The following is an 11,549-nucleotide window of genomic DNA, read 5'->3' on the forward strand; positions in this document are numbered from 1 at the left end:
CTGTATTGTTAATGACAGAGGTGTGTACACTCCATAATTCAACAACTTGAAAGTGGTCCCCAATAAAAGGACTTGAGTATCTCAGATCAAACTAAACTGGGCCACAAACCAAACTGGTTTTAAATTTATTGTCTTTAAGATTTTAAATTGATTCAATAATTCCGAAGCCTAGCAAAGAAATCCAGATAGTTAAGCCATTCATTCATAAATGTGTAGCAGCCTCAGGAATGAGTCAGTCTAGACTAGTATAATGAAAGCAAGTCAAAATCCCATCTTAAGAGAGCTTGCCCCTTGATGTAGAGGTTGATGAGAAGACTGAAGGGCTGTCTGGCCTACTTTTATGTCCTTCTTTACACCCCAACCTTCCTTTTCTTAAACTTTCAAAATATCCAAGTTTGTCATTTTCCACTTCCCATTAGAAGATAATTCTTTTTTTCCAAGATGCCTCAGATAATTCTAATGCTCAGCCACTTCTGATCACAGCTACAATAAGGTATTATACTCACCCGAATCTGGCTTTACCTGTGACTGGGCTGAATATTCTGGTAGTCTTCCTTGTCTTTGTGTCTTTGTGTCTTGGGAGGCCATTTATTTAAATCCCCTAACGGCTAGTCAGTATGTTTTAATATATCAAAACTATTGTCTAAAGAGCTAGAAAAGCTAATTGTCTAAAGAGAGAAGATTCTAGTATATAGTAGATACTCAACCATGATTGCACCTAGTATATAGTAGATACTCTATTTTTTTATTGCTGATAGTTTGTCAATGCAATTTTAGTCAGATCTCCAAATTGTGCATGAACTTACTACTTCAGTTTGACTCTGAGCCATAAATCTGCTTTTTAACCTCAACCTCTATTTTCTGTCTGACAAAAGATTGTTTCTTTCCATTATCAATGTGGTGTTCACTGTCTTCTAGAAACCATGTATTTAAATCTTGCCTTCAGAAAGCTTTTTGTCTATTGGCATAAAAAAAAAAAAAAACTACTTGGAATTCCTGTATCATACATGTTGCCTTGAACTGTATTCTAGTTCTTTCATGTTTATAAATTTTTGCATCTCCAGTTAGAATAGGGACTTCCATTTCTATTTTTTTTTTCTCTCTCATAGTGCTTAGTCCAGCACTGGGCACTAGCAGGTACTTAATAAGAACTGATACGATTCACGGATGAGTGGATGAATACAAGTACTCACAGGCTTCGAAGTGTAGTGGTTAAGCCTGGAAGTCAGATAGAGATGGGTTGGAAATCTGAGACCTACTAGCTATGTGACTTTGGGCAAATTACACAAATCCTTTAAGTGTTAGGTACTCCATCTGTAAACCTGGATGGTTGTAGTAGTGACCCTATATGTTTGCCATGAGGATTAAATGTGATACTAAATGTAAAATGTTTGGCACAATACCTAGAACAAACTGAATATGTTTTAAAAATGTTAGTTACTGTTAGTATAATAAGAAGTGATAAAAACACACACACAGAGATGAGAGGGTGGGAGAGGGGGTTACTGGAGTTACTATGGCTGGGTTAGAGAGTTAGAAGAATTTTAAAGAAGGTGGGGATGGGAGTCGGCCATGCATAGTATAGAAGGGACTAGATCAGAGCTAGGGAAATGGGCTCTGGATTTGACTCTTCTTAACTAGATGTGAGACCTTGGGTAAATCACCTCAACTTTCCTCTTAATTTCCTCACTAGAGGGTTGCATTAAATGGCTTCTGAAATCTCTTCCACTCAATCTATAATTTAAGGAAAAAGATTCCTAGGAGGTCTCTCTCCCACTTTCTCTCTTTCTGTGTGCCATTCTCTCTCTTACTAAAATCAAGAGATCATATGACAGATTTACAATCTGAGGCCCAGAGGAGCTATGAGACTTACTCAGATGACAGAGCTAGTTGATGGCGATGCAGATGCAAGTCCCTAACTCCCGAGTCCCTGTGCAGCGATGGGTCCTCTACACAATGTCAAATGACTTGGAGACAGAAGAGGGCAGAGCCCCTGAGGTAATGCTCGGGAGGTGAAAGTACAATGCAGGGCTTGCTGGGAGATGACACCACCAGATACAGAAGGATGCAGCTGAAGGAGACTTTTAGCACACACTAACAGTTTTAACATGATAAAGATAAGTAGGAATCAGTAGTAAGAAAAATTATTCCAGTTTTAGGTATGACTAAAAGATATAGTAAATCCAGGTAATATATTCAAATACAGAGACTTAAACATGGGCACAAGAGAAAAACTAACATAGGTGTTTTCTGTACAAATAGTCAAAATAATAGTCTTAGGGGTTCATATGAATATTGGAATGGTCTTTGGGGGCCTAGGGCAGTAGCTACTGCCCTTTGTCTCTCCTGGGCTTGGGGTCTCCCTACCCCAAGCATTGAACACTGGGAATAAAGCAAAGCCCGTGTTCTCCCCCAGTTCTCTCTGTCTTCCAGAAAGGCAGCACAAAGCACCAAGAGTAGCAGCAAGCCTCAGGATGAGTGGCGGCTGCGGGAAGATGTGGCCACTCTGCCAAGGGTAGTTAGGATTGCATCCACCGGCTGAGGGTCTGTGTTCTTCTCTTTGTCAAGCCCTGCCACTCTAGGACTTTCATCCCCAGCTTCCTAGTGGGCTTTGGATATTACCCATTTTCCAGTTTGAGCCAGTGCTCACTTTTTATACCCCCAGATATGACACCTTTGGAAGGACTGAAGGAAATGCTAAGAGTTACGTAGAGATAATGAAGAATGGAGCACTCAGAGCAAGAGTCAGGCATAAAGGGTGCAATGAGGAGAAAAATTTCTAAAGACATAGGGAAAAGGAAAAATATGCTGAAATTTAGGGTTGAAATATGATGTCTGCAACTTTTTTTTCAAATGGTTCAGCCAAAAATACCTGCACATCTGTATGTGGTATGTGGGTGGATGTGTATGTGTGTGTGTTTATGTGGATGTGTGCAGAGAGAGAGAGACAGAGACAGAGACAGAGAAAGCAAAGCAAATGTGGCAAATGTTAGCCCCTGTTGAATCAAAGTGGATAGTATATGAGCAGTTTATTTTACCATTCTTTCACTTTTCTGTACATTTGAAATTTTTTGAATTAAATCAAGAACTGAATTACTGAAGAAATATTTGGCAGTTAAAAAGCTTACACTTGGAAAAACAGAAGCTCTTTCATTCCCAATCAATCCCGTTATTGTTATAGGGGCACATCTATGTCTCCCCTACCCCCACCTGAATGTCAGGAATTGCAACAGCTCTCAGAGGTTATTTCACCCTGGGCCCAGTGAAGGTGAGAAGGTAGCAGTAAAATAAAGATGTTTTCCTTAAGTGACTCCTATTTCCTCACACAGAGAGGAATCGAGCTCCTCTCTTCCAGGAAAGGCCCTCTGCAGACTTTCTGAAGCCACAAGAGGTGATAATTCCCCAGCAAATATACTCTGTTTTACTGATGTGATTTCAGAGCAGCAAAAATAAAAACGTGGGGGATTTAGTAAGCCCAGAAATTAACCCAAATCCTTCCAACCAAGACTTAACAGGGTTCACATCCGATCCGGTGGCCTCATCAAGCAGAGAGCCTCCTTCCCAGACTGTCTAACCCGGGTTCCTGCTTTCCCTTCAGAATGGAGGTCACTGCATCTCGAGACCAAAATGGAAGATGAGTTTCCCAACTGATATTTTTACCAAGAGTTCTATGGAAGACATAGTAGACAGCATGATCCTGAGCACAGAATAAAGAAAATTGAAATGTGGATAATGAAGGAGAAAAAGAAGGTGTGTAAGGTAGTTTATTTAGAACATTTCAAAATCTTTCAAAGCAGACAATCATTTACTACAAGTTCCATGAGCAGAGCTAAGAAATACCAGCTACATAGTGAAATGGGAATGAAAAACAATGAGAAGGACAGTGAGGTCCCCAACAAGGTCAACTTCCCAGCCTTGAGAATGGGCATCCCAATTTATACCTGTCAAACCAGCCAAATGATACTCAAAAAACAAGCCACTATAAGAAAATAAACTTAAATTTGAGGTATCTTTGCAAAAATTCACACCTCCATGTAGTCTCCCATGCTGCCAACAAGATACCCAAACCATCAATCAGCTCTTTTTTGTGAAACCATTCAGAGAGTGAAAGCACAGTTTTTTTTTTCCAGCTTAATTATCTGGGGGTTAATTGCTTTAATTCTAATTTTACAAAGCTAACATAGTCTGAACCACAAATTCTCTTAATGAGAAAAATACAATTTAAAAATTATATAAACAATTATTGCACAATGACATAAAAAAACCCAAGGAAGATTTGAATAAGTACATTTTAAGTTGATTTAAATAATAACTTACATAAGAAGATTAAAATTACCCTGCTGGCTACTTTCTCTAGTAAAAAGATTTTCATTATTTATAAGACACTCATACTTTAAAAATCTTATGAGTATTTATTAAAAGCCACATGAAAAAAGCATGAACAAAATGGTAATATCCCTGTTCATTCATCCACCTATTCATTCAGCAAAATGTACTGAGCATCAACTATGTCCCACCACCACGCAAGGTGGTGAGGGGTACAAAGATAATTAAGATCCCTCAAGGAACTCAGGCTAGTTGGGGCAGCCAATCTGTAAGAAAATATTACCATAAAGTGTTTTAAGGGTATTTTGAGAGATAGTGATTGTTTCTCTTTGCGCCAAGGGGAGAGGGTATGGTGGAGTCAGGAAGATATCATGGGGGATGTGATGCTTGAGCCAAGTATGAGCAGATGCTCGGCAGGCAATGGGAAGGGGAGAAAGTATGGTGCAGGCAGAGGGAGCAGCCCAAGTGAAGTTAGGGACATGGGAAAGAGTACAGCACATCCAGAAGCTCACAAGTAACTCAGCGCGGCTTAGGTGACAGGCTGGAGGGAGGCGCATTTCAGTGAGACCAGAATAGAGGAGAGGAGGTCTGGGTGAGAAGATGATGGGCTCAGTTTTGGCTGTGATGTTTTAGGGCCTGAGGGCTTCCAGGAGGAGTTGCCAGCAGGCGACTACCTGTAGGCCTGGACAACAGAGGGTCTGCCTTAACCTCCCTTTGCCCAACACACCCCTCCACACAGGGCCAAGGGGACTTCCCCACCCAGAGCCCACATTCCCCCTACCCCGGCTAGTCTACTCCAGGTCCCCAGGATCACAGAGTTCCTTGCTCAACTAGCCCAGAGCCTGTTTCCAAGGTCTGCATAGGCTTCTTCCTCAGGTCTACTCCCCAGTGAGCAGACTGCACTTCTGGAGGCCTTAGACCTGAGGGGGTGGCTGAGGAGCAGCAATTTGTGGGGCTGTTCATGGAGCTTGGTTATGAGGACTGCAGTGTCTGCACATGTGGTTTCTTTTTTGTTTGTTTCTTTCTTTTTGAGAGGGCAGCTGGCCAGTATAGGGATTGAACCTTGGTGCTATCAGCACCACTCTCTAACCAACTGAGTTAACTGCCAGCCAGTGGATCCACACATACGGCAGGCCTAAATTGCTGAAAATACTGACCAGAAAGCTAAGAGAGACTTTATCTCTGACCACCCAGATTTGGGGGTCATCAGCACAGAGCTAACATTATGGGAATGGGCAGAGTGACCAGTCAAAACTCTTATGAGTCAAAACTCATAAGAGAGGTACTGGCCTAAACCTGGAGGTATGCCATCTTTTAAGCAACAGGCAAAGAATCCATCAAAGGAACCTGCAAAGAAACTGCCAGAGAGGTAGGAGAAATACTAGCAGAGGGGTGTTCCAGAAGCCAAGCAGGAAGAGTGTTTCAAGAAGAATGGGATGGTCAATAATATGGACAATATTTGTAAAGTGTTGGCACAGTGCCTGGCCCATGGTAAGTGCCCAATCACCAGTGGCTGTGAATGTGGTGACAATGATGTTGATGAAGGTGGTAATGATGATGTGGTTCCTTTGGGTTTCTTCTCTCTGCCTCAAACATCCTTTCCCTCTTTCCCTAACTCTGCTCGAATTCCTATGGATCATGTTCTCTAAGAAGTCTTTCCCTTATCTGTTAGGTTGTCCTCCATGTGCTTCCATGGTCTCCTATGCTCACCTTTATCACACTACACTTATAGCACACAATAGCCTACTGGTATTTATTGAATGAGTGGTCATGGTTTCTAGGGTGACCAACCACCCTGGCTTGCCTGGGACTGTCCAGCTTTAGCACTGAAAGTCCAGTGTCCCAAGAAACCCTTCAATTCTAGGCAAACCTAGGTGGTTGGTTACCCTAAATTGACATCTCTATTTTTTTGAATGAGCAAATAAATGAATAACATCACGTCAATGTCAAAGGTGAAGGCCCTCAACTTTTCCTGTGTATATGTGAGCAAAAGTGCATTCAAGATGTCTGGAAAATTCAGTTCTTTCCTTATACTCTTCAACCCTCATCAGGCTGAGAATGCAGTGGGCAAAACATGACATGGTTGGACTCCTGTCCCAGCTCTGTTTTGCCTTATAATCCTGGAGGAAGAGTAACTTAACTTTCTCAACCAGGGCTCCTATTTGAATTACAGAACAAGTAAATGATTTCAGTATTATTTTCTCAATTCTCTCAGGGTTGGTATGTGATGGATTTGGATGTGACCGGTGCCATCGTGCACACAATAAGCACAAAATAGCCGCCGGCCTCGGATTCCACCCCAGCACCAACCCCCTCCCCGCTTCCCTTTACGAGAAACCTCCTGACTTAAACAGAAACCTCTTTTGCTTCGCAAGGATGCAGTTCTCCAACCCAGTGCCCCTCCTTGATTATATCAGCCAGCACCCTATATAAGCTCTACCACTCCCACACCTGGGGCTGCCCTCCATTTTCAGGTCAGCCCTGGGCTGCCTACCACTTTGAGCACAGCTCGGCAGATTCTTTTCCTTTAATATAGCTTGAACCTTACCCAGCGTCTTGGATCACTTTCTTTCGGTATGTAATTGGTGCCATTCTAGATGCATAGGAGAGAAGGTGACTGGAGAGAAGTTGATTCATTACATGCAATAGATGCCTTAGGACATTTGGGGCTTATTTCTTTCACCTGTTAAGAAACTCATAGGCCCTACCGTCAAGAATGCTACTGTGTAGTATCTTTCTCGGACATTATGTAGAATTCATTTCTGCAGCTAAGTATGATTTAATTCAATATTAAAAGTGTGTTAGCTGGGTTGAGCCCGTGGCGCACTCAGGAGAGTGCGGCACTGGGAGCGCAGCGGCGCTCCCGCCTCGGGTTCGGATCCTATATAGGGATGACCGGTGTGCTCAGACGGTGCGGCCGGTCTCAAAAAAGGCCAAAAAAAAAAAGGGTGTTAGCAATATCAGTGGCAATCAAATGGAAAAAAAAAAATGTAGTCCTGATAAACCAAACAAAATGTATTTTGTACAACTTATTTAAAATATTAAGGAATTTTCTTGATTTTGTTTCCCGTTAAGTATTATTTCTTGAACAAGGTATTCTGATGCTTTTGGTTGTCTATTTAGCATTCTGTTAAAGCATAAGAAGAAAATTATCATGTACTGTACAGAAAATGGTGTTAATATCAACTTTTCCACATTTTTAAACAGATAACTTTGTATACAAAGAGTTTTGTGTAAACTTTTCATTAATAAAATTTTTGTATAAAAAAAAAGAATGCTACTGTGAGGTCAAGGGTGGGGATCCCCTTACCGGCCAGCTGCCGGAAAAAAAAAAAGTAAAAGAATGCTACTGTGCTTGTCCTTCTGCCATTGTTCATTAGCACAGCTGGCTGGAGGAGGGACTAGCTATGGGAAGGAAGTATCAAAAGATAGGGCTTTTGTTACCTCTGTTCTACAAATCAAGGAAGAGGCCTGGAGAGGAAGTACATTCTCATCTTCCCAAGAAAGGCAAAGGTACAGAGCTGTGAGATCTCATCAGTCAGGAGGGGAAAATAGAAGAATAACCATCTTCTAGGCCTTCACATGGTGATTGTCACTGACTTTCTTCTCATCTGGCAATTGCCAAAGTCAGGCAGCACTGTATATCATGTTGTGGAAGACAAATGCTCTATAAATAAATTGACTTGGAATATTCTCAAATATGCATAAGCCACAATAGCTTTAAATGTAACTCTTGACTTCTTTCTCATTTTCTTCCTCTTCTTGGAGAGGTCAGCAAGGAAGTTTCTGAAAGAGAGGCCTTACCAAAATTCAACCTAAGAAACCTGGAAGAACTTTTCTGTGTCCTCTGTAACAAACATATTTCATTCTCAAGTATTCATTAAAAAGCTTCTGGATTCAACAATACACACATCTCTGAGGATGCACCTGTATATTAGACCTAGGCTCCCACTTGTTATAAGTTATGCATAAATCCTTTAAAAAATTCATTTTCTAGAAGAGGTGATTATTTATTTTGTCATTTAATTTCTCATTAAAAATTTCATATGTAAAATTACTGCATACTGATGGGGTACTGTGTAGAGAGAGAATAATTTTAGTGAATAAGCTGAAAGAAAAGATCACTGACGACTCTTTCATCTGAGGATCTGAGGAGGAATCAGAGTCAAATTTCTGACGAAGACTTTGGAAAGACTTTGAAGCTACCAGAATGCACAGTACTGAAATGATGGCCTTAGGGCTCCATTTTCTGCTCAGATTCTGAAGCAGAGGTGTCACTTTTAAGTAACATTCTGCCTCAATGGTATATCATTTTTAGGATAAAGTTAATTATTCCCCTCCCCCATCATTATATCAACACATTAGCAAGGACAATAGAAGCACAGGATCCTGAATTTTCACTGAACCATTCATCTGAAAGGAAGGTCACAGGGTTGCGAATGCTAACTGAAGAGCACTTAATGCCTGGTTTGCATGACTGAAAGGAGGACCCCCCTCTGGCCTAGCAAAGAACATATAGCAAAGAGCAGGTGTTCTGAGAAAATGCCTAACTTGGCTAGAGGAGGTTAAATTCCACTGAAGCCCAGCAAGACCAAGTGGGTGCAGATAGCTGTTAGCATCAGAAATGGTCTTGCTGGGGGCCGACCCAGTGGCGCACTGCTACAGTGCGCTGCTTGGGAGCACGGTGGCGCTCCCGCCAAGGGTTTGGATCCCACATACAGACCGGTTCCGCTCACTGGCTGAGCGAGGTGCGGGCACGGCACCGAGGGTTGCGATCCCGTTGCCAGTCCCGGTCCGGTGCGGGCGCGACACTGAGGGTTGCGATCCGTTGCCGGACACACAAAAAAAAGACAAAAAGGTAAAAAAAAAAAAAAAAAGAAATGGTCTTGCTGGGCAGGAAGATGTTCTGAATGGAGCCTTCTTCTCAGTAGGCAAGATTTCACTGTGGCTTGCTAAAAATGCTGTTTACTTGGTTTCAGGGGTCCAAATGCCGGAGCTTTTTACTGGAATGCTAAGGCCTTGACATGGCCTAAGGCGATTCTTTCTTGGACTGTCATTCTACCAACAACCCTCCTGAGAAACTGTATTTTGAGCATTGAACCTTATTCCTCTCTAACTTCCCAGCATCCTCTCTCCCCTACTGGGCTGGCTGTTTACTTGGGGCTCTAGTAATGCCTAGCTATCGGTAACTCCTCCATAGTGCCATACAATTGCATGCCTCTGGGCCATTACTGTTATTTCACTTAGAACTTGCTTCCTTCTTTCTTTCCTCCCATTTATCATGTCAGTCTTAATTTAGGAGTCATCTTCTCTAGGAACCCTTCTTGGAAACACTGTGGTGAGCTAAGGTGCTCTCCTCCTTGCCTTATAAGTCCCGTCTATGGTAACAATTACATCGTGTTCAAATCAAGTTCACACACTAGGTGTTCACTATCCACTTGTTTAATATTCCAGGTTATGCACACCCTTATTTTGGGTGGGTCCAAGTAGCTAATTTTTATGTGGTTTAAAAAATATCCATTTAAATCTGAGAGGTTAGAGACCCAAAAGGGCAAAGTCCTTAGGAAGGGCAAGACATATTATAACGACCAATTGTTGGGGGCCTAGCTCATGACAGCTAATTTAACACTCCACATTAACTCTAATCTTTGCATAATTCTAATTCTTACAATATTTTTTCAAGATAGGTATTATTGCCTCCATTTTACAAGCAAGGGTAAAGATTAAATGACTCATCCAAGGTCATACATCTAAGAGTGACCTAACCAATCCTCATCCCCAGGTCTGACTCCAAGCCAGAACCCTGTTACTCCACGATATTAAGGAGCCATTTGGAGAGAGTAATCCCACAGAATCTCGGAGAGTGTGGGTTTTGTGTACGTATTTTCTTTTTCTGGTATATTACCCCTGGCAAGGAAAGCGAGGGTGAAGTATAAATGGAAGACCCCTTTGTCAGCTGAGCACTGCATTTGCCTTTACCTAGATTAACGGGGTTTTGTGAGGGAGTGAAGTGGCACACGTGTAGCCTCCACGAGGCCGAAACACGAGGCTGAGAAGCTGAGAGAGGGTGCATGTCTGCTGGGCTCTTTCAGCTTCATTCCGTTTCAGCTTAAGGTGTTTTCGTCCACCCCTCAAGAAGGGGCGGGAAAGTGTTTGCGTGAGTGTGGCAGGGAAGGATGGGTGGAGGAGGAAGGTTCTCCAGCCAAGCGCCAGGGAAGCGACTCTGCCGCCTGGCGCAGTTGCCAAGACAGCGCGGCCGGTGCAGCAACGGCAGAAGCCGCACCGCGTCCCGGCAGCGGCTGCGAGCCCGAGTGACGCATTGCAGGTATGAACCAGCCAATCAGAGGCCGTCTCAACGAACAGCGCGGGACACGTCTCCACGACGATGCTCCTCCGCGCCGCACCGCAAAGTAGCGCCCTCAGGCGTCACTCCACTGGCATTTTAACGGCTCGCTGGGGAATGAAATCCACTTACCTCACCCGTTCGGCCACTTCCCTTTATCTCTTGCTTCGCCGACCATATAACTGTGGATAAAGAGGTCCCGAGAAGAGTTCGAGGGAAGGGGGTTGGCCGGGACTCGTTCGCGATGTTCCGTTATCTGAGTGCGGCGGAGGGATCTGGCGGAGGGAGGTGTTTATGAGGCGCTGGGGGCGGAGGAGGAGAATTAGTCCGAGTGGAGCGAGTGAAGCGAGTGGTTGTGTAGTCGCTTCTCGGGAGCCGGTAGCGCTTGCAGCATGGTGAGTGCGTCGCTAAGCTGCCGGCGCTTGGCCTGTGGGGGAAAGAGGCTGAAGCGAATTAACTTAAAGAGAGGGAACTCGCCTCCCTAACACCTTCAAGGAGTGGTCTTCGCCAGACGGATGGCGCGAGAGGCGGGGGCGCCGCGACGGTTGTGTCGCAGGTGCTCCCCTACCCCTTTTTCCTCAGAGGGGGCTCTCTGTAGTGAGTTGGGGGCCGGGTGCATAGCCCCGGAGGCTCGGGAGCTCCTCAAGGGTTCGGCCGGAGGAGGATGGATCCGGCCGGTGTGGGGCAGCCGGCACATGGGGGAGGAGAGAAAGTAGAAAGAGGGGGGAGAGGAAGCGCAGAGAGTCTTCGGTTGGGCGTCTTTAAAGGTCAACCCGGAGGCCGGATTCAAACCCAACGGACGGTTAGTGCGGGCGCCAGGAAGCGCCTTTGTCCGCTGCGGCCGCCATGCGCCGAGGGGGCGGGAGGCCGCGCGCGGGGC

The 11,549-nt window shown here is 44.1% G+C and overlaps 1 protein-coding gene across 1 annotated transcript in view; it reads left to right on the plus strand.

The window, feature by feature from the left end:
• Positions 1 to 10,908: 10,908 nt before the first annotated feature.
• LOC103601992 (calmodulin-like) overlaps positions 10,909 to 11,549 on the plus strand; it is a 14,940-nt gene continuing 14,299 nt past the window's right edge. Inside the window, exon 1 of the mRNA XM_008586396.1 lies at positions 10,909 to 11,064. Within this exon, the coding sequence (XP_008584618.1) occupies positions 11,062 to 11,064 (3 nt within the window). The 5' untranslated portion in view covers positions 10,909 to 11,061. The remainder of the gene's footprint in view (positions 11,065 to 11,549) is intronic.

Source organism: Galeopterus variegatus, unplaced genomic scaffold (genome assembly GCF_000696425.1).
Source record: "Galeopterus variegatus unplaced genomic scaffold, G_variegatus-3.0.2 Scaffold3974, whole genome shotgun sequence".
NCBI lineage: Eukaryota > Metazoa > Chordata > Mammalia > Dermoptera > Cynocephalidae > Galeopterus > Galeopterus variegatus.